Genomic DNA, 27,454 nt, shown 5'->3' on the forward strand with positions numbered 1-27,454 from the left:
GGTCACTCTAAGTCAGCCGTGGGCAAACTACGGCCCGCGGGCCGGATCCGGCCCGTTTGAAATGAATAAAACTATTGAAAAAAAAGACCGTACCCTTTTATGTAATGATGTTTACTTTGAATTTATATGAGTTCACACAAACACTCCATCCATGCTTTTGTTCTGGCCCTCCGGTCCAGTTTAAGAACCCATTGTGGCCCTCGAGTCAAAAAGTTTGCCCACCCCTGCTCTAAGTGCAAGTCTTGAGGGGAAGATTAAGAAGCTGGTTTCTGCATCATCCAGCCTCATCTGCATGACAGTCACTCACTCCCAGGACCACAGTCATTGTTCCCACCACATAGACCATGACAACCTGCGTGGGTGCATCTCAGTCTTGGACTCTTGGGCTCCTAGAGATCAATATCATTTCATTATTCCTGGCATCCACCAGGTATGAGTACATGGCCAAAGGCCTAATAAATGCTTCATCCCCTCATGCATTCACCCATCCATTGGAGACTGAGGCTGGTTTTCTGTGAGGTTATCCCAGAAGGCTGGAAAAAGGTTGAGGAGGAACAGATAGCCATGCCTGGGGGACACTGGGATGTCCAGCCACGTGGCCCATGTGGTAAGCAATAACCTTGGCCCAGCCTGGCTGCCAACTCCAGGTCAGGGATGTCAGAGCTCCCAAGAAAGCTCTGGGAGCTGTCACCTTGGCCTGTTTGGGGTCCTGGCACATGACAGAAGCTATGGGCTATGTATGGGCTCCTCACCCCAAAGGTCCCCCACAGGACCAAGAAACACGGGACTGCTTCCCCAGCCTCTACACCCAACGCCCATTCAGGGATTTGCTTTGGCAGCAGGCATTGACAGTCAAAGTGACAGTCCCAGGAGGAGGCCCCGCCCTTAACTCTGAGGTGGGCTCAGCCAGCCTTCCTGATTCACCTGAAATAAAAACAGGGAACTCTCTGGGAACCTGCAGAACGAGGCTCCAGCCTCACAGTCCAAGGCTTCTCCCTCGCCTGGTCCCCAGGCTGTGGCCCACCACACAGCTCCAAGAATGCCCCATAGCATGGCAGGCCAAGCCACACAGGTATTCTCTCCCAGCTCCACCCATCATTCCTCAACATAATCAAAGGGCAGCGGAGACCTAGTGAGGGGTTGAGGGGCCCCGGGGCTTACACTGCTCCCTGCTCTGAGTTTTGGAGGCATGATTTCAGGGAAGGAGTGTGGGTCCCAGGAAATGGGAGGGATCAGAAGAGCCTGAAGGACATCCCAGGGAACTCTAACAACAGGAGCGGGAGAGGGGGGGAGTGAACCACTAATCACACCCCCTTTGCAAGCTCTGAGTTGTGACTATGATAAAACCCATAGGAGACCCTGACCCTGCAAAACACAAGTCCTAAAAGCCAACCTCGGGGGCCATCCTTCTACAGCTGACCCGCCACCGGAGGAGGCCATCTGAGATGGGTTCCATTTTGCAAGCCTCGAGGGAATCTTGGACTGGGAGACAAAGAAACTCCAGGGTCCACCTGATCCATCCCTGCCTCCAGGAAGGAGGGGAAAAGAGGAGGAACCTAACAGCTGCAGGGATGGGTGAAGGAAAGGCTGTGTTTGCCAACAGTGTGCCAACAAGGGTACCTCAGTGGGACGCTGGGGAGCCTGGCCTGGCTGGTGGCACGTGAAACATGTGTGGTCTCAGCTGAGGCCAAATGAATTGCAGCTGAGCACTCCAGAGCACAGTAACCTGAGGATCGGCCGAATCAAAAGAAACTGATACCGCGCGTTAAAAGCCGGCGTGACCTTTCAGACTGGCTGGGGAGACAGCCCGGCCCTGTGCGCAGTTTCTGGCCTCCTCCTTTCTGCTCTCGGCCCTGAACTTGCCTCTCACTTGAAAGGGCTAATTAAAGCCAAAGAAAAATCAAAAGCCTGTTATCTGGCTCCACTACTCCAGTCTTGGCATTAGCCTGTCTTACAAAGCTGTTTCCCTCTGTTCTCTCCAAGGCCACCACGGTGTGGGGACCTGCAGCTCTGCAGACATCCATGATGAACTTGACTTTTTATGTTGTGGCAAGGAGCAAGGGTGGGGCACACTCCTGCCCGTGGGCAGCCAGGCTGAGCCCTACAGCTGGTTTTACTCCCCAAAAGACAGTTTAAGCAAGTTCTTTACAAATGAACGTCTACAGAAAAAATAGCCACCCCCCCGACCTCAAAAGAACTAGTTTAGTAAGCACACGCAGCATAAACGTACCATTTTCTAACCTAGGGCACGTGTGTGTATGCTCATGAGGGTATTTATTGTATATGTGCACACACGTGTTTGTACATATGTATCCATATGGATATGTGCAAATGTGATGCTAAGAGAGGAAAGAGGATTATCCTCAAGGGTCGGCCATTCCCCCGCAAGATGTCTGACCTTGGACAATTCATTCACTCGGTTGGGCTGTGGAATGAAAGTTTAGACTACAGGATCTCTAAGATCCGTGTCCATGCCAACATTCTAATGCATCTCCCGGGAGCTATGTTTGAGTGTGTAATAAACTTATACACAGCCCAGCATCTGGACTGTCATTCACTGCCTTCATTTGGGAGCAGTCCATGGCCCCCCAGGTTCATAAGCCTGTTTTACAGACTCTCCTGAGTGGGTTAGCTACTGCCCCAAACCAGAGACTCCCAAGGATATGTCACCTGCTAGGGCTCAGCAGATACAGAAGGGTCCCCTCGATTCTCTGGCCTGGCCATGACTGTCAATTGTTGCTGCCTTCTTTGGCCCATAGAACCTCTCCCATTTCCTTTGTGACACTAGGGGTGTCCTGGATTTCAGGGCCTCCAAGGAGGAATGGCATCTTTTAGTTTCAGCCCAGGCACCTGGAAAACTCACCACTGGAAAGCAGTCTAAGCCAAAATGTTAGGGCACCAAAGGCCAAATTTTGCCGAGTTCTTCCTTTCGCCTCCCTCTCCTCTACCCACCCCAAATCCCAGTGACTAGAGACACATGCTGGGTGGAGTGGGTGCTGTGCCCTCTGAGATCAGCTTGGCAAGTGGTATGAAGGGGAACTTAACTTTTAAATAAACCCAAATGCATTTCCTAATACGGAATTCCACCGCAGTTTGACTAGACGTCAGGATCACATTGATGCAAACGCACACTTCCACCTGATGGGTGAACTTTCCTTTCCTCATTAAGATTACAGGATAGGTTTTCTCCAACTAGGTTCATAACTTTTTAATGGGACCATAAAGAAAAATGGGAAGGAGAGTGATACGGGGCACAGGTGATGTCAATAGCTGAGCCATCCAACTCAGTTGAAGAATGATTTAGAAAAACATTGGACCATTGGAAAGGTGAACAGAAGTCCAGCCACAGAAAGACAGATGCTTTTCATGTTGGGTCACAAGTGGATGAGGCTGTGTCACCAGTTTCCCCTGTGATCACCCAGCAAGGCAGCAGCCTGAAGTCCGGTCTGTCCCTCAGGCCCTCAGGCCCCAGGATGGCCTACTACACCAACTCTCCCTTCCCCCTTCCTCCAGTTCCCCCAGCACAACTGTCACTCAGAGCTCTTCCTGGCTGCCCCCTGACTTTGTAGTGAGTCTCTTGTGGAGCTGTGGGCACTAAAGATGCTTAACAAATACAGTTTTCTCAGCAAGTCCTGCCTTCCCCTTTATGTTCGCTGGACTCTCACCCTACTCTGCTCTCATTGTTCATTTTCTAAAGATGTGTCAGGGGCTGAGACCATAGCACCCCTGAAATTCCCCATCCATCCCAAATGCAGAATGACTGACACCATTGCTCCCAGTAATGGTTTTATTTGCAGTTCCCAGGAAAGTGATCCACTGGCATGGTTGGTAAGAAACTGGGCACACACCTTGTCCTACAGTACATGATAACTGGCCTTCAACCATGCCTGCTGCATGTGACATATAAGTAACATAATCCCTGCCTATCCTTAGCACTCCCTCCAATAACCAGTAGAGAAAAGTGCCCTGATAGGAAATCTACATTTTCACTCCAGCTCTGACTTTTATAAGCTCAGTTGCATAGTCACAGCAGGTTTGAGCTGGTGAGGATCTGAGTCCAGTGAGACCCAGAGATGGGATATACTTGTCCCATCTGCAAAATGGCCTGGACGATTCATACCCTCCAAGGCCATAGGCTAGGGTCCTCCCTCCACACCGCATCATCCCAGCCCCCAGGCCCTCCCTTGACTCACCGCGCTGCTGCAGGGGATGTCCTTCACCTTGAGCCAGGCCAGGTCCAGCGTGCCCTCGCCCCGGTAGCAGGACTGAAGCCTCTCCTTAATGCGGTCATTGATCTGCTTCAAGATGAAGATGCAAAGGGCCGACTCATCCAGGGATTTCATCTTCCTCTTCTGGCCCTTGGAGAAGACAGTGAAGAGGAGGTCGTCCTCTGGACGGACTCCGAGGGTCTGGGCGAGCACGGCGCCGGCTTTGGACAGGTAGGCAGCCTGAAGCAAGCGGTACTCCACGCCGCTGCGCTCACAGCCGATGGGCACCTCCACGTAGGAGTTGAAGGCGGTGTCCTCCTTGCAGAGCCTCACGAGCTTGGATGTATAAACCTGCTCCTTTGTGGTGGAGCCCGGGGGAGACACCATCTCAGGCTGAAGGGTCAAAAAGTAGACAAAGTTGCCACTGCTGAAGCCATAGACGTAGTAGATGTCGAAGTCCGGGATGACGGTGAAGGTGTCCGAAGGGATCTTAATCATCGAGGCCACAAACTCATCGTGGAAGACATACGCGAACATGCCGTCCGCTTCTGAGTTCTTAGTCAACTTCCGGCTGGAGATGGTGGGGAAATACTCTGGCTTCCCGTCCACTGCCGTGGCGATGAAGAGCTTGTCGTCCAGGTTGCTGTAGGAGACGATCACGCCAAAGACAGAGCCGCTCTCGTTGACGCCCGACAGGTAATGCTCCTTCTTGTGGAACGGCTCCCCCAGCTTGAAGAGGTCCTCCAGCCGCAGGAGCTTACAGATGCCTTGATACAGGCTCCCGCACGCAATCAGCCTGTTCTCCTTGTAGTCGATCAGGAGCATCTTGTTCACATTGTTGGTGGTGGTCAGCGGCTCATTGCACGTCTGGACGATGCGGGGCGGGTAACAATTGGGGTTGTCCTCGTCCGGCCCTGTCTGGTGGGTCACCAAGACCTTCAGGTCGCTGGAGAGCTTATAGATCCGGTTGACGGCCCCCAAGTAAATGTGCCCTGTCCTCCTGTCCACCACCAGGTGGTTGAAGCCCTCCGCTGGCTCCCCGCGAAATGTCACAAAAGACCGCTTCTGGGATGGCGGGGGTGGCTGCCGGGGCAGCAGAGTGGAGGAGCCCATCCCCACCATCAGGAGATGGGACAGCAGGCAAGTCCAGCTCCAGGGCATGGCTCTCATTTCAGACACGGGTCCTCGTGACACAGTAGCACTGGCGAAGCGTCCTCCTGGGCGGGCCAGGACTCAGGAGTGGAGGGTCCCTGTGAAGAAAAGGAAAGGTGTGATGCTGGATGACAATGACAGCGACTCAGCTTCTCCCATAGCTTGCCAGGGGGATCCCCAACGTACTCTGCTCACACCGAAACAGAGAACTGTACTGAGAGAAGCTAGAGGCCAAGGGACATGGTTACCATGGCTGTGGGACAGCCAGACCTGGTGACAACAGCCACAGGAGGGCATTTCAGTAACAATAATAGTAAAAATAATAGTGATGCTAACAATGACAATAGTGATGAAAATGATGAACGGCCATTGACTGCCGAGTGCCTGACTGTACCATAACTGTCCAGCACAGCGGTTCTCAACCCTCCTAATTCCACGACCCTTTAATACAGTTCCTCATGTTGTGGTGACCCCCAACCATAAATTATTTTCGTTGCTACTTCATAACTGTAATTTTGCGACTGTTATGAATTGTAATGTAAATATCTGATATGCAGGATGTATTTTCATTGTTACAAATGGAACATAATTAAAGCATAGTGATTAATCACAAAAACAATATGTAATTATATATGTGTTTTCCGATGGTCTTAGGCGACCCCTGTGAAAGGGTCGTTCGACCCCCAAAGGGGTCGCTGGACCCACTGGTCCAGCACCTTCCAGAGACAAATCTTAATCTGAAACTGCAAGTTAACAACTCTCAGTGCTGGGATCTTCCATCTGCCCCTCCAGACCCTCTCTCCACACTTCTCTGCACCGGAGGCTGATCTGCATGGAGGTCCACCCGCGGGCTCCTTGCCCTTGGGCCTGGCGAGGTGCCACCAGCAGGGAGCATGGGCAGAAGGCTGGAGGGAGGGGGAGAGGACAGGGAGCAGAGGTGGGCTGCATGCACTGGCTGGGACCCTTGTCCACAGGTCACACACAGTGCCCTGGTCAGCCTCTCCACCCAGACTCTCTATCTCCAGGTTCGGAGAACCACCTGCTGCCCACCCCTGTTTGGTCCTATAGGGGCCTCACAATTTCCACCCCTACCACTGTCCTGCCTCTTAAGAGCCACACTTTTGCCAAGAGCCCCGGTATTAATCTTTGTTCGAGCGAGTGAGTTTGCATGTACTGTTGCTTGCCAGGACCCTGACTCGGAGACCTCTGAGGTTAGTGGTATTGTTATTCCCACTTTATAGCTTGGGAAAGTTCTGTAACTGGCGAAGCTAAAAGTGGTAGAGGTCGATTCAAACCCGGCTGTACAAGTCCATGGCAGATTCTCATCTTCACAAGCAAACCATCTCAGGTTAGTCAGACACAGATGGGGATGTACCCTGCTTCCTGTTTGTACACAGCACAATAGTTCAAACAACACTGTCCATTGCCACCTGGCCCTCCAGGTCTGCACCTACTGCAGGGGAAGTTGCTCCTGCTTCCCCCTCCTCCTCCCCCCCCCCCCCCCACATACAACCTGCTGGATGGACGGTACATAAGCCCAAATAAAAAGCCCTTCTCACTGCGGCAGTAGCCAGGTCCGCTGGATACACTGCCCGGCTCTGAGCCTCAATGTCCTTTTAATGAGGCAAACCTTGGCCGCCTCCCACAGCGGGCCCTCCTCTGAAAGGTTCTCATGAAAGGGAGTAAACAAATGCTTTAAGAAGTGGTCAGAAGGGATATAAATAAGTAACTCCCCATTGGACAAGACAGCGGTCCATCCTACTGGTCTCGCTGATGCCTACCCGAGATGCTTTCTGCATGTGAGCCCAGAGGACAGCCTCATATTCCTCACAGTTGGAGAGAAATCAGGGCAGGAACGGCCTACATCGTATTTGGGAGGTGTCTCAGTTTGTGGAATTTGTGTTGTTCACACCCAAACATCTCAAAAACAGGTCACAGGAAGAGGTTAACTGTTGAGCAACTGAAACCCCTCCAGCAAAGAAAGAGCATGAGGTTAGATGGAAACTGAGAGAAGCAAAAAGAAGGCAGACTTGACATTGTTAGTTCAAATCCCAATGAAAACACAGGTCTTCCAAGGAAGTATCAGAGGAGGACTCTGGCAGACGGTGTACCCCACAACTGACAGCAGTCCTGCATGCCAAGGGCCTTCATTCATCCCTCTACGCGGAAAATGCTTGCTCAGGGCACCCGTGAGACATGCCAGACACCAGGGAACCCAAGGACGGCTGAGGTGGACCGGGCACCCACCGCAGGAACCAGAGTTACTCAGATGGTAAAGAGCTAAGTGGCAGAACACAGAGCGCTTTGGCAGTTTGCATGAAGAAAGTGACTTCTAATGTGGGGTGGGGGAGCATGAGAAGGCTGTAGGAGGCCTTGGGGGGCGTGGCATTGGGGCTGAGCCATGAACTTGGAGAGGACATGCAGAGCTGGAAGGGAAAGGCCGCCCTGGAAAGGGGCCATCATAGCCTATCAAACAGGATGTACACCAGGAAGGGTCTGTCTGGAGAACCCGGTTCCTGAGAATCAGAGAGAAACAGGGCTGGAAAGAGAGAGCCACGAGCTTTGTTGGGAATCCCTGCAAGGCTGAGGCTGAAGTGCATGTTATTAAGTAAAGACACTTCAAGGAAAGAGCAAAGGCCCCCAAAAAGGAGACTCCACACTCCTCTCCATTTAGACTCTGCAGAAAGAACTGAGTTTGGAGCTGAGAGCTGTGGGCTCCCTGAGGGCAGGGAGGGCCTCCCTTGCTCACTAGTGTGCCCATAGCCCCCCCCCCCCCCCATCAGAAGCTGGCACACAGTGGAAGGTCGAGGACTGGCAGAAAGAGAGGCTGGAAGCAAGGAAGAATGTCACTACCTGTGGACCATTTGCCACACCCCAGGCCCCATGCTGGCACATGGACTACCTTACCTCCTCTAGCATCACAGCTCTTCGCTGGGGTCAATGCTATTTTACCTGCTTCTCAGGTGAGGAACCTTTAGCTCTGCAAAGGCATGTGACTCACAAGTGACAGAGTTTGCATTCAAACCCAGGTTTGTATCACTGCATCTTTCTAGCAACATGCAATTCCAGAGCCCTGCATATGGAGTACTTGGAAGCCCGTTTTATTTCAGATAAATCCCCAAACACAGAAATCAGGACATCAGCCAGGAGTACCTCCCTGGCGGCTCTGTGGGTGAAAAGCAAGCCCCTGGGGCAGAACCTGGCAGGTAACACCCATCAGGTGGCCCTGCTGTTTACCTCTAAAAGCCTCAGTGACTGGAAAGCACCTGGCATACATAAGTGCTGAATAAATGATCATTATTGTTGATGAGAGTTAAATAAGAGTAAAGGGATAAGGATTATGATACCGACATGGTGCCTATGTACCATCTCAATTAGAGTTCTCAGGGGTCTGGATGGTTCATCTCAAATTGCTGCACAAATCCAAGCATCAGAGAAAAATCTAGATTTTTTTATCTGAAAGAGATATTCCAGTTTAATGATCCCCAATCCCTGATATTAGAGACAAGGAAGTTGAGATCCAGAGAAACGAATGACTTACCAGAGGTCGCATAGTGAGTTCAAGGTGGGGTGGGCTTAAGCTCAAGTCCCTGGACTCCCCATCCAGTGCTCCTCCCACTACCCACGGCCTCTCTCCTGACTTTATCTGAACCCACTTCGGCATCTGCTCCCTGGCCTTTGGAGGAGCCAGCCCTTTGGGTGCCATCTGCTCTGCTGGCTGGCAGCTCTCAGGACATCACTGCCGACAACCAAATTACAGCAGTTCCAGGAGCCCTCATTCCCGAGCTGGAGCAGGTGAAGGTCAGGGCTCAACACCAACCCTCAGGAGAGGACTTTCGTAGTCCCTATATCAGAAACTGCCAAGCACCCTAGAAAGTGTGCCTTCTGCGCCCCTCCTTACTGTACACACTCACAGACCCACAAGCCAATCAGCAATTCTCTGGTTGGTGAGAGGCGAGACGGGGAAGCCTGTAATTATGAATTTACTGAGCAGAAAGGTGCCAGGGCTCATTCTCCATCTTCTATTAGGCACTGAAATGAGACACAGTTATGCATCTCAAACACTTACCGCCCTCATCTGATGCCGAAATCACTGCGCCTGAGAGGGTGGGGGACCCGCAGAAAACAATAACGTGAGATAGGAATAAGCAGCCGCTCATTTTATACACCACGAAAGGGACTGATTAGGAAACAAACAGCAGAGGAATGGAAGAGAAGGAAATAGGCCAGGATGTGGGCTCCAGCCTGCCTCACTGGAGTCCCCACTGGGGATGACCCAGCCTGCGAGTTGTCCTCCTGCCCCAGCTCCAGGCCCCCTAGCAGAGCGGCCAGGCGCAGGCCCTAGCTGCCTGAGGCTCCTCTCTCTCACCAAAGCTGGGGCTTCCAGGGTGGTTTCCACTCCAGGACACCAATCCTCCTCAGTGGTGACCCACCCTAGGAAACCCTCAACCCTGCCCACCAGCTCTCTCTCCAGCTCCCAATTAGCTGGTTTTCAAACAAAGTCTTCGAGGTAGCATTGAGCCCAACCCTGGTTCTTAAAGACAAGCAATGGGACCGAGTCATCTCCAGATTGCCCCCAAAGGACTCACCGAATCAGGGAGCGTGGGAAAGTGGTGAGAAAGCAGCGGAGCTCAGTGGCTGTGAATCAAACCCAAACACACTCCAATTTTCCCTTCTTTGAAATCAGATTTTAATTCTGCATGATCTCAGGGAAGACGGACTCATTTTTAGAAGCTGATCATCATTTTGATTAAAGAAATTGGAGCTGTCTTTGTTTTCTGTGGCAGGTTTTGAAGAGCTCAAACTAATTTTCATGAAATAGCACCATCCTCTTGGATCCCTGATGGTAGAGAAGAAAGTGATGACAGAGTATTTTAAACTGGCAATTACCTCACAGAATTACTTTGGAGTTTACAAGGTGTTTTCATAGACATTACGGTGTTCTGATTTTATTGTTCGCGGCAGGTGTAGGCTGAAGAGGTATTCCTCAATATACTTGCTTTACAGATAAGGAAACTGAGGCATGAGCAGGCACAAGTCCTGGCTGAGGTCACACATAATCATGTGGGGGCTTTGGAAGCTCTCCAAGTCTCCCTTACTTTTCCAAAGTGCTTTCTCTGACCCGCTGGACAGAGTGCTAACCCTCAGGACATTGACTATGGAGCAATAGATCGCTGGGAAAGCATATTCTAAGATGTTTCAAAAAACCATCTCTACAACCCATGACAAATCCAGAAACCAACTGGGTGGCCACACATGCTTTTTAAATGAAATAAAATAGAAGAGAAAAATGAGAGCATGTCCTTGAAGATAAGCACAAGTTAGTGAGACTTTTGTCTCAGCCATCCGTGTATATGTACATACTGAGTGTGACATAAATGTATTTCACTCTGTGAGTCATTGTGTTGTTTAATTTTATGTGTCAACTTGGCTGAGCCATGGTGTCCAGATATGTGGTCAAACATTATTCTGAATGTCTCTGTGAGAATGTTTTGAATGAGACTAACATTTAAACTGGTGGGCATTGGTGAAGCAGACTCTGCCCTGTAATGCAAGTGAGTGGCATCAAGTCAGTTGAAGATTGAACAGAACAAAGTCCGGCCTCCCCTGAGCAAGAGGGGATTCTGCCTACAGACGGCCTTGGACTTGAACTACAACCTGAGCTCTCCTCTGAGTGTCCAGTCCACCGGCCCACCCTGCAGACTTTGGACTTGAAGCCTCCCTAATTGCATGACCCAATTCTTTAAAATCTCTCCCCCCACCCCCACCCCACCGTGTGTGTGTGTGTGTGTGTGTGTGTGTGTGTGTGTGTGAGATTTCTGCTTCTCTGAAGAAACCTGACTAATACAGTTATGATAAAAAAAATAATTTAAAAGACATTGTTAGAGATAGTGGACATCTTTTGTTTTTTTGCTACCATACATTTATCCATCCCTTCACACTCTCTCAGCCCAAAAGCTGTATTAACTCTACCCTTTCTCCATATGTGTACACCTGACCTGGGCCCACACCAATCAGGACAGAGCAGGAGTCGGGCTGGCACACTAATTGGTTCAGGCATAGGTCCCTGGACAAATCAGAATCTCTGTGAGGCAACAAGACTTCAGATGGGAATGCTAAGGAATAGTCCCAGCTCTTCCATTGGATGAAAAATACAGGCCCCATCTTGTAACCATGGGAGTGGGAGGTGGGGACAGGAGCCTGAAAAGAATGAAGCCAGCATACCTAGGAGCACAGGGCTGAGCCAGAGGACAGAGCTCACTGGGTCCCAGTCCCGGTGACGTCATATAGATGTCTAGATCATGTGCACTGAAGCCAGCTCTATGCTTATACTTTCCAGTGACATGAGCCAAATTTCCCCCATTGCATAAGCCCACGTGGATTCGGTTTTCTGACACCTGTTAATGAAAGAATCCTAACCCATAAAAATCCAGCCATCTAGCCAAAAGAGTAGTGTCTCTCACCACGCCCTCGCTAATAGATTATTGTTTCACAGGAAGAAGTAAGCAGGCCAAAGAGATCTCCAAGTCCCACTGCTCACAGAGATAAATTAGAATTTTGCAAATAGTGAGGCTTTATTCCAGGTGAGCTTTCAGTGTGTGTTTTGGGTGTGTCTACTACCTTTCATAACCAAACACAATGTTCCCCTGTCTGCCCAGAATTTGCCTTGAGCGCTGTGCTGGCAGGTCTCCTGGGATGCTCTCCATCTGTTCATGCCTCTGTGTCTTCTGCACAGGTGGCTTAACACCGCCCCCCCAGCCCCCTCATCTAGGGACTCATCCTTCAAATGCGGACGGACTCTGACCCTGGCAGAGGTCTAGGATGGCCCTACTATGTGTTAGTGAAGGAACCAGTGCCCACCAGAGTCTCACATTTTACAAACTTGGTTGCATTTGCACATTAATGCTGTCCCATAAGCTCCTGGAGGTCAGAAATTATGTATTTTTGACCACTATTCTCTCCATTCCCAAGCCAGAGCCCGATACACAGGAAGTATGTGATAAATGTTTGGGAACATATAAATAAATGGATGAATAAATCTATAAAGAAATGAACAATGAGTGAATGAATGATGAATGACTACTCCACAGTTGAGTATATGAGATGGCAGCTGGGATCACCTAGCTGAAGTACAAATTAAATCTTGGTTCTGGGCCATCTAGCTCAAACCAGGACCAAACTGCAATGCTAGCTTTACCCTGCTCTAATCCAGGCCTTATAAGTACTTCAAATATTCAATTTTGTCCGTGTAAAGCAGGGGTCCTCAAACTTTTTAAACAGGGGGCCAGTTCACTGTCCCTCAGACCGTTGAAGGGCTGGACTATAGTTTAAAAAAAAAACTAGTCGGCTGCTAAGCAACAGGCAGCGGCGGCAAAAACACCTGGTGGGCCGGTTAAATGTTTTCGGCGGGCCGCATGTGGCCTGTGGGCCGTAGTTTGAGGACCCCTGGTGTAAAGCATATCTGCAAATGCTTCACAGAAACAACATATTTCATACATGATTTACAATGACAGCAGTGGTCCACCAGCTGGAATTTCATAACGAGTCACCTTGAATCCACAAATAAGACTTCAGGAACCAGCACCCAACCAGCACAGGAAATCAGTGCAGGCCTGTTGAGGAGAAGGAGCTGGGCCTGAAGACAAAATTGCATCGAGGGAAACTTGGGCAATGCAGAGGACAGTTGCTACAAGTCAGCATGCATTCATTCATTCCACCAATTTCTGAGGTGGGTGCAAAGGGTACAGACATGCCAACTCAGAGAAGAGTTCCCTGCCCTCCAGGGACTGAGGGTCTGATCAAGGGCCCTCCACTGTGCCCACTGAGGTCATCTCTAGTCACCAAAAGCTCTGCAGAGTTCCACCTGCCAGCCCCTCCTAGAGACCAGGAACCTCGTCACTTCCCTTGTCTCCCCCACAGTGCCGCACTATAGGTAATTTCATCTCGCACAGGTGAGGCCCAGGGACAGGAAGCTCCGTATCCATCAAAAATGTGTGCATCCTCATCCATGCAGCCGTAGGTGTGACGTTGTCTGTAAGAGCTGGCCACTAGCTACAGTCTACATGTCCACACCATCCAGGTGTGACCATGTGAATAGTGAGAGAGCATCACAGTGACACTTCCACACCAAAACAGGTACGAACCTGGGTGTGTCTTCTCTACAGGTCCTTTCACCTGCTGGGTGCAGAGGATTCTGCAGCCCTGTGGGGTGGTGAGGCCTCAAGACAGAAGGGCCCACCCACCAACCAGGGACATCCACATCAGGCAAGAAGGAAGCCATTACTGGGACAAGGCTCTGAACCAGTAGATTTGTGTGTGACAGACAGTAGTCGGCACCACCCTAACTAGCATAGGCAGAAGCGCAGCCAGCATGCTGCTGTTCAGAGCCAGGACATGGTCCTGACGCTGGGTGCCTGGGGGCTGGGTCCCGGTACATCAGGCTCCCCAGAGGGAAAATCCCCATTAGGTATCAACAGCCCCCTCCTTGTTCCCGAAGCCAGACTGAAGGTCACCAAATGCAAAGAGGTGGGAGACAACCATGCTGAGATCTACTGGGCAGAGAAACCGTCATATTCCTCAGTGACCCTTCCCAAGGTTCAGACCTAGAGAGGCACTACATGTGTGCATCTGAGGATGGTGGGGGGTGACAGAGCACAGGCCACATTTCTGTTTCATCCAAGAGACACTAGGCATTCGTTGATCTAAATTAGCAAAATGGACCAGTGTCTTTTTTAGACGTACTCCAATGTGTAATTTGTAAATTTAGAATATCATTAAATAACCAGTATTTTTTCCTGTCTGCTTTTCTCATTTTAAACTCTTGTTTTCTAGCAGTAGGACCCATGAATTATCTTTTTATTTCTTTTTCAGGAGAACGATACTTACCTGTAGCATCTACAGTCCAGTTGTGCGACTGGCAGCAGTTTGAAGCCCATGATGGGCATGCAGCCCTGCCAGTTGCTTCACCTGCCACCTGACTTCCTGTCACTGTCTCAGAAACGAGTGCCACATCCATAAGAGGAAAAGTGTCTAAGGATGTGGGTGTCATAGCACAACCCATCATGACCACTAGTGGGGGAAACCAAGTCACAGCAACCGTCCTCCCCAGAGGAGGTCACAGTGCTGTCTCTGGACAATCTCACATGCAGGTGGGGGACTCAGGGGGTCAGCGTGGCCATCACCCAGCAGAAAACCAGAATGCAACCACAGCTGGGGCACCGTCTGCTCACTGTGCCTTTGCTTCTACTACTGTCTTTTGAGCACAAGAACAGTGATACTGGTGGTTGGGGGTAGGGCTGGCAAAGGGCCTAAAGGATGGGGAAGAGGGAGCCATGGGGGGCCAGACTGAGAGTCTGGGCACCACCAGGCAACCAGCCTGGTCCCTGGGAAACTCAGCACCAAGCTCAGCTACTCAGAGCTCTTAATCCTCACTTCCCAGTTTATTAACCGGGGCTGGGGAAATGTTATTACCATGGACAGAGCCTTTGGAAGCAGCCTGCAGGAGGGTGAGTCTGTGAGTAGCCCCATTCAGAGATTAGGCCTTCACTGGACCCCTGAGGTCCCCTCTGTGGTGTCCCCTCCCCCAGGCCTCCCTGTCCCTGGCCTTGAGGGCCACCCCCCAGGGTGCAGAACCACCTTTCCCTCGCCAAGTCTGCCGTTCCCAGCAGAGCTGAGCCTAGGCCTCAGCGAGCCCAGGCAGCCCACGATGGAACTCTATTATTACACCACGGCGGCCCTTTATATTCCAGGCGCTGAGCTCTGGGTAGGGGAGTCGCTAAGCAATGACTCTCTTCACTCCAAGTCTGGCTGTGAGGCTTTAAAAACACAGCACTCTCAATAGCAGCCTGGGCTGGGAGGACAGAATCATAAACTTCTTTCCAGCGTCTCACTTAAAGAAACAGGCCAGCTCTGAATTTGGGGTCAGACGCTCCCGCTAGACTTGGCATCAGTATGGTCACTCTCTCCCACCCCAGCCCTTGGCCCAGCCCATGAGGAGTGTCCTGTCCAGGAGGAGCAGCTGGCTGCCAGGCTTCGAAGGAGCCCCACTGGCTTCTGGGTGTGCAGACATGGAGGGACAGCACCGAATGGGGCAAAGGGAGCATTTGCCATTACTTTTGGTGCCCTAAGACCAAAGGGACAGCGAAGCACTTGGTCCAGCACCCACTGGGGCAGGCATGGCTCCATGCAGCCCCAGCACATGCAGGAGGCCTGGGGTGAAGTGCACTGAATAGAGGCCCCGCAGCTCTCCCAGACACCAGCTCCCACACTCCCCCATGTTGGCCTGGCATTAGTCACATGGGCATCACCCAAATAAATCCTCTCTCTCAGAAAAGTCCTCTCCTCTCCTTTCACGGTCAGAGGAGGAGGTGGGGAGGTCTTAGCTCACACCTATTGACGTGTCAACTGAAGGCATCCGTAAAAGCCTCCCCTCTCTGAGTCACTGTGGTGAGGACACTACAGGTATCAGGGATGATTACCTAAGGCCATAGTCCTAGTAAGAAGCTGCCCTTCTTTCTTCAGTTTCCCCATCTGTAAAATAGTGTTACTAAACATAGGGTGAGGAGGGAGGAGAGATGACTGAGTTTGTTTTGGGTTAAGTCTAGGAGACATGAGAGTACAGTGCTCCAGGCTCCACGGAACACAGGCCATCACTGATGTGGGGAGGGCTCCCCGGTGGCTTTGGCGGCAGAACCATGGAACGGTGATGACTCTGACCCCTTGGGGTGGTATTTACTGGAAAACAAAGGACTGGTGTTGAGGTTTCTCTTGAGACTCTGCATCTTTGCTTAAATTGGCTTCTTAGTGGCCTACAGCTATAGGTGCATTGGGAGAGCCGCCCTCAGAGAACATGGTGCTCATGTGGTGTGTGGGCTCAGTCACACTCCTGGCCCCACCTTCTCTCTCCCAATAAGGACAGCACAGCTGGCATGGGGCACACTTTGTCTGCTCGGGTGGTGGCCCATTTCACTGAGCCAGATCCTGGTAAGTTCCGGAGGTGTCTTTGCTTCTTCCAGCCTCTGGGGACCTCTACAAGTGACAGGTGACTGAAGAGTCAGCAAGAGGTGTCCACGCCCTGAAGCTTCCTCACCCACAAAAGGGCTTCACTTGCACCCCGTGATAAGGTGTTCTGGCCCATTTCATTTCCTATCCTCAGCAAAAGAAGAAATGGAAAGCCCCTTCCTTAGACTGGTGTGAAATCTCTAACAAGACTTTTCTAACTGAAAAAAATAAAAAAGGCAATAGGGTTGGAAATGATGCTAAATGCAGGGTGTTGGGGGAACCCAGCTGAGGGCCCACTGCTCTCAGATCCTGGACCTCGGTAGCTCTCTCAGTTACCCCTCTGCTGGAAATGCCTCCCCGGCTCCACCCCTACCACTGCTGTCCCCCTCAGGGTTGACCTGCTTCTCAAAGCCCAGCCACCCACCTCCCAACCCATGGAGCCTTCAAGCAAAGAAGGCAGTAACCCCAGCATACATGAGGTAGCAGGCGATTTGGGGCACATTTGGGCCAAATGGCAGCACTTCTGCTACCGAATGTCCAGTAGGAGGCTCTCTGCCCCGCCCTCTCCTTTTCCTCCATCGCCTCCCTTCCCTTCTCAATTTCAGGGCAAATCAGGAAGTAAACAGTTTCTGCCCTGCTGCTCTATATTCATGTAATTAATGCTATTTAATTCCATGATGAGCCGAAGTCCATAAAATACAAAACATATTTCAGTTGCATGCCGCATATCTTGGCAGCAATCTCCCCTGCAGCCGGAAGCCGAAAAGAGCGCTATATTCACTCCTTAAAAGAAAAAAATGCTCATAATGATGAAAACAAAGTTTTGGGGGCCAGGCACTCCTACCTGGAAATATGCAAGGAGGGAGCAGAATAGGGGGTTCTCTATCTCAAAGTTTGGAAATAATCTCCCATCACCATGACAACACAGAATTTTTAAAATACTCAGTCGCGATCACTAACGTTAGTATAATATGTCATTCCTCCTAAGGAGGTTGTTCTTGGCCCTCCTTATTCCCATGTGGGCCCCCAGTAGTGGGGACCTGTGACACCAAGTCATACTGCCTCTCCCACCTGCTGGGCAAACAAAAATGAGTCCAATGACGCAGGAGATAGGCAGTTTCTGGTAATGATTCTTACATTCCCATCTCCCAACTCCTTTGCCCCTGCCCACGCACTCCTTAGACTTCACCCTACTCCTGCATTTATGCCAACAACACACAAAGCAAGGAGCAGGAAACCATTTCACAAGTGAGGCACAGATTGAAGACCCTCAGATGCCATTCTCCAAGGCGCCCATTACTGTCCAGCAGCAACACAGCGTGGTCCTCAGTGAGTCAACCTCAGCCCCCAGCATCGATGCCAGGCCATCTTACCAGCACTCTGGATGGGATTGACTTCCCTGCAACCGGAAGCCGAATAGAGAGCTATATTCACTCCTTAAAAGAAAAAAAATGCTCATAATGATGAAAACTAAGTTTTGGGGGCCAGGCACTACTACCTAGAAATATGCAAGGAGGGAGCACAATATGAGGTTCTTTATCTCAAAGTCTGGAAATAATCTCTGTCCCACAGTACCCCTATGCCTTGGATGTGCCTCTTTCTCTCTGGGTGACAAGAATATAGAGGCAGGCATGTTACTGGAGGGCCCAGGGCAAGGCCAGGCAGAGAGAGAATTCACGTTAGATGCTAACACCCCCTTTCAGGACCTGCTCAGAAGCTGTGTCACTGAGGGCACAAGAAGGTAAGTGATAGATCCAAGGTGTAAGAGACCATCAAATCCACTGCAAACCTGAAGGTTTTTAACTAGACTGGGAAGTTCTCATACATCATCACTCACCGGACAGAAACCCAGAGTATTCCATGCAGATAGAAAGACATCTGCTAGCTCTAGCCACCTCCTCCTCTTCACAGCCTGAAATTCCACCATCAGCACCACCCCTCATTTGGGTGTAAACCTTGCCTTCTACAAACTCCTTGATATGCAATAAACACTCATGACTCCAAAAATACTTATCCATTGGTATCCAACCCATGATTATTGCCACCCAGATGGGGCCACTGAGACTCAGAGCATTTCATGAACTTGCCCAAAGCTATGTTCTTCATATGTCTACCACCCAGGTCTTCTGGAAAATCCAATACTTCCCTTGTAAATACTTCCTGAAAAGCCACCCATCAGAGTCACCACTGAAGAATGTGTATCCAATGTGGGAGGGAGAAGTCTAGAAGGCCCAATGACCAAGGCACAGTTGTTAACTACAAGGAGAGCAAGGCATCCCAGCCTATTAGAATGTAAAAACTAAACCATTTTGAACTCTGATCACCTGATAAGCCTTGATAACTTGCATGTGATAGAAAGGTCCCTTGCCTTCATCCCAAGGAGGTGGCACAAGTGGACAAGTTCTGGGGGGCCAAGGGATGGTTGGTACAAAGAACCAAGAAATAAGCAGGGAAGATGACCCAAGCCCATCCGTGCATTTGTTCAACAACACTTATTCAGCTCCTACTAACATGCCAGGAACCCATGTTGTGAGGAAACACAATGAATAACGTCTTTGATGTTAGAACTTACATTTAATGGGGGGAAGACAGACAATAAACAAGAAAAGTAGTGGCTTACAGTGTTGAGATCTTTCAAAGAGAAGGCACAGTCTTTTGATACAGCGTACCTGTGGGGACAGGGTGTTCCCAGCTGAAGTGGCCAGTGGAGGTCTCCCTGAGGTGATGCTTTTGGGGGGAATAAATGACCGGGAGGAGCCAGTCAAGCAAAAATTTGGGAAAAGAGCACCCTAGGCCAAAGGAAAAGTGAGTGCAAAACACCTGAGGAGGGAGCAGACTCGGCAAGGAAAAGGCAGAAGGCTGAGGAGCTGGAGGAAATTGAGTGAGCAGGGAAGTGTGAGCAATGAGTTCATAGAGGAAGGCAGGGGACAGATGGAGGGCATTTAAAACCCTGGGAAGGAACTTTAACTTCTTTCCAAATGGCATAGGAAGCCACAAAAAGGAGTGTGTGTTTTTGTTTGTTTTTGTTATTGTTGTTGTTTTATTTCAGAGAGAGGAAGGGAGAGAGTGGGGGGGGGGGTTTGAAACATCAGTAATGAGAGAAAATCATTGATCAGCTGCCTCCTGCATGCCCCCTACTAGGGATCGAGACCGCAACCTGGGCATGTGCCCTGACTGGAATCGAATCATGACCTCCTGGTGCATGAGTCGACATTCAACTGCTGAGTCTCACCACCTGGCCACAAAAAGGTATTAAGCAAGGGGGTGACATGGTCAGTCTGGCTGCTGGGTGGAGAAAGGTTACTGGGTGGAACAGGAGATCTGCAGGAGGTCAGTGAAGGGTGCTGGTGACCTGGATCAGATACCAGTAGTAAAAACAGAGAAGACATTGCTCCACAGGGCTTTCTGCTGACAATGGAAATGAGGAGCACAAGAGGGTAATTCGTAGTCCCTCCTCACTTTTGGCTGGAGGCCCTGGGTGGATAGTTATGCCATCGCACCAACATGGGGAAGACTGGGGAGGAGCCGGGCAGGGGAGCGAAGAAGTCAAGAGTTCCATTTGAGAGACCAAGGACAAGGTTGTCGGCAGAGCCAGCCACACGCAGATTGGCCCTAAAGGGAACCATGGAGGGAAGTGGTTTACAGAGGACCCAGCTGTGCGGTCTGCATAGAGCATCTCATTTAAATGCTCCCAAGAGGGTCCAACGCTATCCTTATTTTCTAGATGAGAAACTGATCCCAGCAACTAATCTGAAATGAGGCTAGGATCCGAGCCTCAGCCTGCAGAAAGCTCGGGGGCCATCGGGGCCTCTGCTGTGACAGTTCCTTCCTCGATGCACAGGTTGCACCAGGGAGCGAGGCTAGAAGAAGATGATGCCAACGAAAAGGTTTTACTTAGGGACCTCGCATGTTACACTTATTTTTGTGTGGGGGGGAAAGAGGAGCTATCGTATCAAAACTTCAATTTTACTAAAGGGAAATTGCAAATGCTTATGAAAGACAGGCTGAGCTGTAAACTTCCTAAGTTTCCAACCAAAATTAATAATATTAAAGGAGGGAACATGGCAGGGGGCTCAGCATTCGTCACATACTAACACAGAGCCTCTCTCACTCGGCTCTGAAGAGCAGCCTGGGCACCCAGTTGCTCAGACTCCGCAGGCCAGAGTCTGAAAGAAATTGGATTGAGACCAAAAGAACTCAGACGAAAGACAAGGTCTTTTTTTGTTACTTTTTTTAAAAAATTGTGGTAAAATGTACATAACATAGAATTTACCATTTTAACAACTTGTAAGTGTACAGCTCGTTAGCATTAAGTACATTCACTATGTTGTACAGCCATCACCGCCACCCATCTCCAGAACCTTTTCACCTTCCCAACCGAAACTCTGTGTCCATTAAACAATAACTCCCCAAACATCTCTCCCCCTGCCCCTGGCAACCACCATTCTACTCTCTGTCCCTATCAATCTGACCACTGTACTGTAGGAACCCCACATCAACGGAATCACACAGAACCTGTGCTTGTGTGTCTGGCTTATTTCACTTAGCATGTCTTCAAGGTTCACCCGTGCTATAGCATGTGAAGTAAGACCATTTTTAATAAAGAAATAGATTATCACCCCCGAAAGAAACTTCTGGGTTTTAAACCCTTGCTCACAGGTGCCATTTCATGCACACTGGTGAGAATGCGAAGAAATGACAAAATGGGGTGATGTGGACCAATGACTGTCGAAGTATACTGAGTGAAAGCACACCCCCTTAACCCTCCAGCATCTCCAGGTTCACACAGTTAGAATAACATGCCCCTGAGAAGAACTTTAATCCCTTCCAGAGCTCTGCCCTAAAGGGTTCCTTATTAAGCAAGTTTGGGAACCACCAAGTCTCCCTCCTCCAGAGCCACGAGGTACATTAGGTTATTAAAGGTCCTGAGAGGTTGTTTATGAGATGCCTTATTAACCAGGGCTTCTCAGCTGTGTCTGACTAAGGTGCCTTTTTATTGCTTATTGCTTAACGCCAATGACTATCCCCAGCACACACTTTGGGAGTTGTTGGTAGGCTGGCTTCCATTCCTCACAACGCTCTTGCATCTATGTTCTCACTGTTTCTTTTTAAATTCTATCAAGTAGATGGAGAGATTTAAGGTAATTTTGCTTTACCTATTGAAAGAAAGCTTCCAAGATTTAGGTCTAGAAGGAAAGTCTCTAGGTGAGGAGCAGCAGCTAGTGGCTGGGACTCTGACCCCCTGGAGTCCCCCTTTCTGCTAAAGGCCCACTCATGTAATACATGGTGTCCACCATCTGTATGGCCCACAGGACATCGCCTCTCAACCTCCTGGCAGAAGCCTGCACGCCTGTTACAACTCCCTTCTCCTGGCTCCTCTTAGCACAGTTGAAAGAGGGTGCAATTTTCTCTATGATTTTCTGAAATCCGACAGCAAAACAGAATAAATATAGGGAAAGGAAACACATAAAATAAGTCTATCTGAGCAAAGTATGGGTTTCTGTTTCATCCGTTCCTAGCTCATTCCCAGGCTCAAAGTCCTCACCATCCTCACATGCAAAGAGTGGTTCCACTTAAAGGCATCTTGCCCAAGTACATCTCTGCCTCCCTACCTATAACACAGGTGTTGCTGGTGCCCTACGGGGGCTGCTGTTTTATTTGGGGATAATAACTCTTCTTCCATGGCCTGTGGGGCAAGTCTATGCTGATGAAGGGGTGAATATTCATGGTGTCAGAGGTGGCACCCCAAACAGGTCCCTAGGGCTAATGACACACCTCACAGGTAGCAGTGGGGGCTCCCATCACTCTCTGGACCTCAGTCTTCATGCCTGAACACTAAGGGGTCCAGAGGATCTAGCCAGGAATCAAAACTGAGCATTCTGCATAGTGGCACAATAGGAGTTAAACCGGGACTTCATACTGATGAAGCCAAATAAACCATAACTTGGAAGCCACATTGACTTGTGATAGTAACTCTCTATTTATTTCCCTTCTAGTACTCCCAGGCTCCCAGCAAAGTCCCGTGGAAATGTCCAGCCTTTTCTCAGCTGTGTTATTAAGACATTAATGGACAGTTGTAAATCCAGACTTGGGCTGAGAGTACACGGAAGATGCAGCCCATCCTTGGGAACCAGCGTGGCTGAAGCCATGGTAACTGGCAGGAGACATCCGGGGCTCTGGGCGAGAGCCGAGGCTGCAGGACTCGGGGCCCCTCCTCAAGAGGAGGCTTTTCCTCCCCTGCCACGTCAGGGCGAGGCCAGAGTTCCCTGACTGAGAAAATCAGCCGCCACCTCCCAGGAGCCATTCTCCCAAATGTCTCCCCAGCTTCCAGACGCTTCAGGCAGAAATTCTCATCACCCTTTAGCAGAGTAGGAAATTGAGACTCAGAGGGGTTAAAAAAAAGGCTTTTCCCAAAGCCAGAAGGATTGTTCTGGGAAAGAGGTGATCGGATCTATAGCAAGTTAGGACAATATGATGTGGGGAAGTGTCAAACGGCACAGAAAAATGAATTGAAAAGAAACGAAGCAATCTCTAAGTGAACAGATGAGCAAGGCTCAGTCAGCAGTGAAAAATCAATGAGGCGCAATGCTCAGCCTGTGAAGATCAATGAGGCAACCGACCAATGACCTGTATTCCCTCCTGAATCAACACCAACCACACCACACCAAGCCCTCATTCCACCTGCAGCGAATTGCCCGGGTCCGGATTCCGCCTCCTCCCAAGGTGCTCTCCTGCCCTGAGCTGTGCAGGGGCGTCCAGCAGCCCTGGGAGGCGGCTGATGGAGTCTGCACACAGAGGCTACGGGAAGGAGCCCTGGCACAAGGAGATAAGGTGACCTTCTGAGAGTTAATTTAGCAACGATCAAGACATCCGCACGGAGGCACCGGTTATCTGCCGAAGCCACCTTAGGGGGCACGGTGTTCCCACCGCTGAGAGAGCCCACTCAGGGTGACAGAGTTTCTCCCTCCAGATGAGAATGTAACTCAAGAAGGCTGTAATCTAAGTAGCCTGAAGGAAGAGGTGTTAACCAGCGCGGGGTGGTCGGCCTGGAGTACAGAGCAAATCAGTGAGAACGACTGAATCGCATAGCAGCCAGGGGCGAGTGTGAAAGCGATGGTGGCTGCTGGGTGAGAATGTGGGTGACGGGGAACGTTCTCAGAGGAGGGCCAGCAGACTGGCATCGGGCTTCTCCATGGCTCGGCTGACAGGGTTCTCAAAACACCAGCCTCCTTCCGATCCCATGCTCCCCCAGTGAGGCCGCCAACCCTCCACTCATTCTTCCTTGCTGGTGTGCCCCAACCTTATTCAGCAGTTTACCCTCCATACGGGGCCCCACCTCAGGAGGGGTTCCATCATGATTGGAATAAGCCGGTGATTCTGAGCCCTGGTGGTTAATTGCAACTGGATTAAACCAGTCATGGCGGTTTCCTCCCCTTGCCAGTGATAAGTTTCAGAACTGCCCTGGGACTCAAACCTGGCCAGCTGGACCAAATGGGAGGCCTGCTGAGGACTTCGGGGGAAGAAACACCCTCTTCCTTACATGTCCGCCATTCCTTGTGCCATCACTGGCGAAGACTTCTCCTTTCTCCTGGCCATGAGGGGGAACATCAGCTAAGCTGCCAAGGCTGAGCAGGGAGGAGAAGGCGCCTGGGGCAGGATGATGCTGTTGAGTCACTGAAGGACCCAGTCCTGCAGCCACCAACCTGTGGTCCTCTCATGTGAGATGATCATTGACTTTCGATTCACACTGTTCTTGGGTTCTGTGACCAGCACCTGATAGCATCTCACTGAGTCCGCTTACAGATGTGCTCCTGGACACCTTCAGGGTACAGATTGCTCTCTAGATACCTTCAGGTTACAGATGTGCTCTTGTAACCTTGATACCATGATACCATGAAGGCCAAGGAGGGGTCTGGGAGAGTAACCACCATTCTTTCATTAACTGGATAGGAACAGGCTCCAGGACAATGAGTAAGGTGTCATTTTACTTTACACAGGCCCCAGGTTCCCACCCACAGAAGTTCTCATTCAAAGGATATGGAATAGACATCAGTATCCTTTAAAAAGCAATAATTATTCAAAGCAACTCCTAGAGAAGTAAAGTGAGTTAGTCCTGAGAGTCGGGACTAACCCTGGTCCATAGTAACCCCACCCCAGGAGATCCTACCTTGGAAACCATTGGCTGCCGCCTGCTGCATGCTGGTGTCACCTTGTTCAACAGCAACAAAAGGGAGTAATGGAAACACAAGCAACTTTCCAGTCCGCTCTCTGCCTTACATCTATCTGCTCAAGTCCCTTATTCACTCCATACATTTGTGTGCCTGTCTTTAAAAAAGCTATATTTTTCTTATCTATCTCCTGATGTTTTTGAGAGAATAAACTGAAATCAATATGAAAACTACAAAGTGATACATAAACCATGGGACTCTGGAAGAGAAGGCTGTGCTGGAAATCATTGCATCTTACTGTGCATCAGAGTCACCAGGGGAGCTTTTTAAAAAGCGCAGACCTCAGGATCCCGCCCACAGAAAGTTCTCTTTCGAAGGATGTGCGATAGACATTAGTATCCTTTAAAAAGCAATAATTACTCAAAACTAATTATAAAATAATTAGCAAAATGTTGCTTTTTAAAAAAAAAGCAATAATCACTGACTCCCCAAGAGGTTATTCTAATATGCAGGCAGAGGGGGATGCGCACGGCTGAGAGCCGAACCCTGCCATGTGTGGGTGAGAAAGCAAACCAGGGAGGTGGGAGGCAGAACGAAATCAGCACCCACTGACCACAGAGTCAGAGCACCCAGAGTCTGGTCTTCTGATTCCTAGCCTGGTCTCCTCCCATGATGCTTAGTGTCAACCACAGAGTATAGAGAGTTATTAGTAACAGACTAATATAGAGAGAGGAAGGAAGAATTGCAAAAGGTTGCGAGGAAGCTTTAGGGCTGATGGGTGTGTTCATTATCCTAATTATGATGGTTTTACAGGTATTTACATATGTCAAAACTCATTAAATTGTATATGTACTTTAAATATGCAGTTTTCTGTATATCAATTATACCTCAATAAAACTAATTTTTAAAATAGACTGAAAAATACAACCTATAAAATGGGAGAAAATATTTTCAAATCATAAATCCAATAAAGGTCTAATATTCAAAATATATAAAGAAGTCCTACAACTCAACAACAAACAGACTAACAACCCAGTTAAAAAGGGGATATCTGTAATACTTTCAAAAATAAATATAATTTTTTTAATGGGCAAATGACTTAATGAAACATTTTTTTCAAAGAAGATATACAAATAACCAATAACCACATGAAAAGATGTCACGAAGGAAATGGAAATTAGAGCCACAAAGAGATACCAGTTCACACCTACTAGGATGGCTATAATCAGATAAAAAGTAACAAGGGTTGTCGAGGATGTGTAGAAATTTGCACACTCAAATATTGCTGGTGAGAATGTAAAATGGTGCAGCTGCTGTGGAAACAGGTGGGTGGTTCCTCAAAGATCTAAACATAGAATTACCATACAATCTTGCAACTGCACTCCTAGGTATATACCCAAAAGAACTGAAACAGAGATTCAAACAGATATTGCCAGCATTCATTTTAGCAAATATTCAAGAGCCAAAAAGTGATTATCCACAGAGGAATGGATAACAAAATATGGTACAGCCATGCAATAGAATATTATTCAGTGATAAAAAGGAATGAAGTTTTGATATATGTTACAATTATGGATGAACCTTTAAAACATGCTAAATGAAAGAAGACAGATACAAAAAAACAAATATTGTATGATTCCACTTATATGAAATGTCTAGAAAAGGCAACTTCAGAGAGACAGAAAGTAGATGAGAGGTTACCAGGACCTAGTGGGAGGGAGGATGGGGGTTTTGCTTATGGGACAGGAGAAGATGACAAAGTTCTGCAGGTGGATGGTGGTGATGCACAACATTGAATATAATGAATGCCACTGAGTTGTACACTTGGAATGATAAACTTTGTTTTACATATTTTACCACAATAAAAAATCTTTGTAAAATAGAACCACTGCAGTCTTCTGCCATCAACTTTCACAATGACCTTCTCTATTCGTAAAGCATGTTACAAACTCATTAACAAGAAGAATGTTGATTGAGGTGTAATGCGCTATGTACTCGACATGAATTACCTCATTTATTTTTCATATCAGCCTATAAGGTAGATACTATTATGATCCTCCTTGTACAGATGAGGGAAGTGAGTCACAGAGAGAGCTAGGACCTGCCCCAGGCCACAAAGCTAGTGTATAACAAAGCAGGGGTTCTCACCTGGGAGCTTGCTAGAACTGCAAGTTCTTGGGCCCCACCCAGGACCTACAGAACCTGTGTGTAAACAAGGCCTCCAGGGAACTGGGAAGACACTGAGATTTCAGAACCGCTGTAACAGTCCAGTAGAGAGTTCAGATAAGAGCCTGAGCACTTATGTGTGATGATGAGCAGCAGTGATTTTCAAACCTGACCCTGCACCACAGAATCGCCTGGAGAGCCCACCCCAGGTTCCTGATTCAGTGGGTCCGGGGCAGGGCTCAGGAATGTGCATTCCTAGCCAGTTCCCAGGTGACACTGGTGCTGCTGGCCTGGGGAACCACGCTTTGAGAACCACTGATGTACAGACTCTCATATTTCTTAAAAACATCTCATTTTTCCCACTGGCTTAAGCAGCATTATCCCCAACTTGCAGGTACAGAAATTCAATATCAGAGATCACACACACATCCTTGAACCACAAAGGGAGTTACTGATGGACCCAGAACCTGTGCTGGTGCTTTTTTCACTACAGCACAACATCTGTACCCGGTGACCTCGATGTCTCCATACACCAACTCTGCACTCACCTACCACCTCCCTCAAAGTCAATATATGTCTTAAGACAGAAAGATGTTCTATTCATTCCAATAAACTGGGGTCAGAGTAATCTAAAAAATAACGGGTATTCATGTCAAAAAAAAAATCCAGTAAGGAGACAGAAAAAGGATGAAGCAGAAATAACTAGAGTCACAAATACGTGGATGGAGTTGGAAAGAGTTGGAATATGGACCACTTTTC

General features: G+C 49.2%; 1 protein-coding gene across 2 annotated transcripts in view; it reads right to left on the reverse strand.

The window, feature by feature from the left end:
* The window catches only part of PLXNA4 (plexin A4), a 416,580-nt gene that overhangs the window by 347,038 nt on the left and 42,088 nt on the right, over window positions 1-27,454 (reverse strand). For both annotated transcript variants that reach the window (XM_059711811.1, XM_059711812.1), the window contains exon 2: window positions 4,194-5,458. In XM_059711811.1, the coding sequence (XP_059567794.1) occupies window positions 4,194-5,378 (1,185 nt within the window). In that variant the 5' untranslated portion in view covers window positions 5,379-5,458. The remainder of the gene's footprint in view (window positions 1-4,193; window positions 5,459-27,454) is intronic.

Source organism: Myotis daubentonii, chromosome 10 (genome assembly GCF_963259705.1).
Source record: "Myotis daubentonii chromosome 10, mMyoDau2.1, whole genome shotgun sequence".
Classification (NCBI taxonomy): domain Eukaryota; kingdom Metazoa; phylum Chordata; class Mammalia; order Chiroptera; family Vespertilionidae; genus Myotis; species Myotis daubentonii.